Consider the following 4,424-nt stretch of genomic DNA (forward strand, 5'->3'; position numbering starts at 1 on the left):
GTTGTTATTATTTCTTGGAGAGAGAGAGAGAGTTCGCGAGCGCGACAGTGATAATTATAATATCGCGTGCCACTTATCTTATATTCATGATTTCCTGATACCATCGAGTTTCTGGCTGAGTTCAGAATGCCCAATAAAATTATAATTATTAACAAAAACTTTAAGTCGATTATACTTAAGACTTATTAATTTTCAAAACATCTATCTATACATTTTTGGAACGATCAAACAAGATAAAGAATCCTGAGATCGATAGCAATCCATATTGGTACCAGTCTAAGAAATATTGTTGTAATCACTATTTGTTTCTAATTCTTAATCAACAATTGCAGTAAGTAGTTTTTTAAAGTCTAAAAACTTGTAATCTATTTAAAATTAAACTCTGAAATAAAGCATAACTTTTGCAGAAGGATTTGACTGTTACTCTCGATCATGGGAATAGTAAATTTAATAAGCTAAATTATAAGTTTAATTTTAAATGGACAATATTGTACGTGTACTGAAAAATTGCAGAGCATTCTCCGTCGACTTCTAACGCGCGCGTCCTGATGGTTGTCCCGAAGGTTCCGGGCCGAAAACGAATACAGTAAGAAGGTTTTATGACGTTAACTGGATAAACGTAAAATTGCGCAAGACCAGCTTATTGCACCCAGTTCAGTTCGGGAGTGAATAAACATATTCAAAAGACTAGAAAGTCGAGTGACCTAAACGTGGATCATTCCGATTAATAAGTCCACATCGGTATAGCCGAAATTTGGAATGTAAAATTTGAAAATTTGCTGTTAAAATTCAAAATTTCAAATTTTTGTTTACAATTTAATTTTTACTCAAATTTTTCTACTGAAAACTTAATTCGATTGTTAAAATACTAGGCGCACCTCTGGCAGCCGAAACCTTTTCTAAGGTCGAAGTTACTAACGCGGAAAGGTGATAACTGAACGAGTTGGAGTTAAATATTTATGTCAAAAATACTAGTTGTTGAGAAAAACGTCCTTTCGTTAGTGTTTTCAGTATGAATTGCAAGGAGACTAGGCGCGCCTCCGGCTGCCGAAACCTCCACTAAGCTTCAAGTATCTAACGTGGAAAGGCGATTACTTGCGAGGATTCACATTGAAAATTCCGGCCGAGAAAAATGTTTTGAACTGAACAAATGTTTTAAAATGTTTATTTTTGTCTGAAATTTTAATTTGAATTGCGAAAAGGCTAGACGCGCCTCCGACAGCCGAAACCTTTGTTAAGGTCAAAACTAACGCGGAAAAAAATTACCTGAACTGGTTCGAATTAAATATTCCAGTCGAAGATATCGATTATTAATGAAAGAGCTTTTTATTAGTCGAATTTCTAATTTGAGTTGCAAGAAGGTTCGGCGCGCCTCAGGAAGCCGAAACCTTTTCTAAGGTCTAGGTAACTAACGCGGAAGGGTCACAAAAAGGTCAGAAATGTATTGACAACATTTTTATCAAAAAGTCCATTTTGATTGTTCTCTCTCTCTTTCTCTCTTACCGGCACCTCGAAGTTTATGGAAATTTGAATTCCAAATTATAGAAGTAAAATTAACATAAAAATTTCTGAAGTAACGCCCGTCGACACTTCAGGCTCGAAGATCTGTCAGTATGTTTATGTTGTATCATTTTATTTCATCAATCATGTTCCTGATTAATAAACTTGAGTTGTTTTTGGAATTACATAAATTGATGTTTAAAATTTTATTTATCGACTCTTATACCCATCAGAAATGTAGGGCGATATCAAAGGTACTTTCCAAGGAAGCAGAGGTCAAAAACGAAATTGCACACAAAAATAAAATGAAAATTTCAGAGTAATCTAAAATGATTATCTGAGTACTTCCGGCGATGCAATAATAAAAATCCATTGTTCCACGCTACAAGGACTTTTAGTTTTCTAAAAATTAATTCAACTATTCGGAGGTGTATTGGTCCTTTACAGTATATTTAAGGTTCATTGACCCTTATTTATTAATTATAAATAAACACATACCCAGCCCCATATTAAATTTCACCTCTCATTGACAGAGGGTCAAGTACTCCGCTCGGTGCTTCCACCTATTATTAGTTTTGCATCACAAACCCCATTGAGAAAATTCTATCGAATTCAATCGAAAACGGTTCAAACTCATCAAATAAATTCCAAATCACTCGCTCAATTGATTTTAAGCCTTAGCTGGCACAACACCTTTTTATTACGTAAATTGCACAACGGGTGTTTTTCACCCCACGTGTTCAAACATGTCCCGCGCAGCCGATGCTTCCAAAAAAGGTATTTATTTTGCAAAATGAAAACTCGATTTTATGGTCAAATAAGACACCATATTTTGTTTAAAATCACTTTTTTGCTCACTCCCGGCACAACGGTAACATTTGAGTCTTTTTTCTACCATTGCTGTTCGAAAGTTTTTTTTATGTTTAATTTGAAAAAGGTTCGCTCCGCAGTTTCGACAGCTACAGGCAAAGTGTTTAAACTTCGATATATTCTTGGTATATATTCTTCGGTATATATTCTCAGATATAGTGTTTGTCGGAAAAAAAATTATTACAGAAATGTGTAACATTCAACCGCCATAAAAAGGACACCGAAATCTATCAAGTTAAAATTAAATCGTCTGTTTAGAAACCGAAATAATTAACATCAAAGTCGGTACTTTTTGCACTTTTGGCCTACACTTTGCACAGAAAAAAAAGTAAAAGTAAATTAGCTCCTGTAGAGACTAAATGATAATTCACAATTGCACGAAAAGCTATTTAAAAGTAAAGAACGAAAGCACGAAAAGCTATTTAAAAGTAAATAACAATATTATGAACATTATACACGAATGAAGGAAAATTTTACCCGCAAAGTTTTCGCATATAATCCCATTCAAGCAACAAATTTAACGTAATTTGGCGTTCACGAGAGACTAACAAGCGTCATTGCGGCAATCGTGCACTCTCCCTCACTCCCGCTCCGTCATTTACCGTACAACACAAACAGAAAGAATACATAGGCAAGTGGTAAGCTTCGTGTAAAAAGTTGCCGTAACCAGTTCTGGGACCGTTGATTGTCAGTAGTGTGTATGGATTAGGGCAACGCCAATTTTCCGTTGAACTTGGCTAAACGGACGTCAGTATTCTAGAACGTATTTATCCTGAAAATAGAAAGACATTTATGTCAGTTAGAAAAACGGATTCATTATCTCTTCTCCTAGGAAATCACATCGGCCGACTAAGCTCTCCAGGATCTTGGCTTAACTGCGTAGATCCGAATCAACATGGCTGACTCGATTTGGATTAGCCACCCAAATGGGATTTTGGAAGCTTTCGGCGTTCGCGCCACGCCTGTGATTATAAGTTTGTTAAATCAACATTTAAATTTGATTTTATCCATCTCTAGACGATGCAAAATTCCCCCAATCCCTTCAATTTAAAAGATCCCTCACAGTTTCTTGTACGTTAATTCGGTAATGTAAAACCACTACATATGCCAACATGCTCATTTAATTATCAGGTGTAAATGTAATTTTCCTTTAATTACGTGTTATCAAACATAAAAACTCTCTCACCAGTTAGGTCATCAGCAGATGCGGTACTTAGATCGATACTAGCAGTATTTATCGTCAAATACTTAGGCAAATTATTTTTTGTATCAATGAGACCTTCTAAATTCCTTGCTAATAGAAGAATTTGCGATCCAGGTTTTAAAAGAGGTGCAAAAGTTTCTGCAATTTTCTTGCCTATACCTTGACTAGCTCCACTGATAAGAAGAAAGACAGTTCCGGAAAGTGGCTGCATAATGTTATTCAGTGTACCAAATCTTTTAGAGTTTTTTCACCTTTATATTTATACTGAAAAAAAAGACATATTAAACCAAAGAAAATTGTTTTGAATCAATAATAGTTTATTGTGCATCGTATTTGAGATATAGACGATTCCAAACAAGCGTAATGTTTCCAGCAATCACACAAATTAATCACCTATTTCTCCAACACAATGTACATGATATTTTGTTCTATTACCGCAGACGAAATATATAGTTTAGGACCGTGTTGACAGAGAACGAAGCTATGCATTCGTCTATATATTGACGGATTATCATCTTCTGTTTGGAGGTTTTATTTTACTTTGTCAACGCGGTACCCATAGCTCAAGTTAGATGGCATTACTATCGAATTGCGCTTTCTCCACGCTATAAGATCACAAGAATATACTTGATAATTATCTGTCTTTTCGCGCCCCAATAGAAATCCCAAATTTTCTTTGCAGACAAATCCGAGGAAACTCTGCTATTTTCGAAAAATGACTCTTTATGCTCTGCAACTTGGAATAGAAATATTTTTGCATTAAATTGCAGTCGAACCTTTTAAAATCTTAAAGTACGTCCTGACCACACTTATCGTGGTCAAAGTTCGGCGGATAGTGATGCTATCAGAC

At 35.2% G+C, this 4,424-nt stretch overlaps 1 protein-coding gene across 7 annotated transcripts in view; it reads right to left on the minus strand.

Moving 5' to 3' along the window:
• The window catches only part of LOC117176306 (sepiapterin reductase), a 130,124-nt gene that overhangs the window by 50,058 nt on the left and 75,642 nt on the right, over positions 1-4,424 (minus strand). For 5 of the 7 annotated variants that reach the window (XM_033366510.1, XM_033366512.1, XM_033366511.1 and 2 more), the window contains one exon: positions 3,557-3,838. The exons of 1 other annotated variant lie outside the window; for it this stretch is intronic. In XM_033366510.1, coding sequence (XP_033222401.1) covers positions 3,557-3,785 — 229 coding nt within the window. In that variant the 5' untranslated portion in view covers positions 3,786-3,838. Of the gene's footprint in view, positions 1-3,556; positions 3,839-4,009; positions 4,198-4,424 lie in introns of those variants that run through there. One more of the 7 variants, XM_033366513.1, reaches the window with a different exon arrangement.

Source organism: Belonocnema kinseyi, chromosome 7 (genome assembly GCF_010883055.1).
Source record: "Belonocnema kinseyi isolate 2016_QV_RU_SX_M_011 chromosome 7, B_treatae_v1, whole genome shotgun sequence".
NCBI classification, from domain to species: domain Eukaryota; kingdom Metazoa; phylum Arthropoda; class Insecta; order Hymenoptera; family Cynipidae; genus Belonocnema; species Belonocnema kinseyi.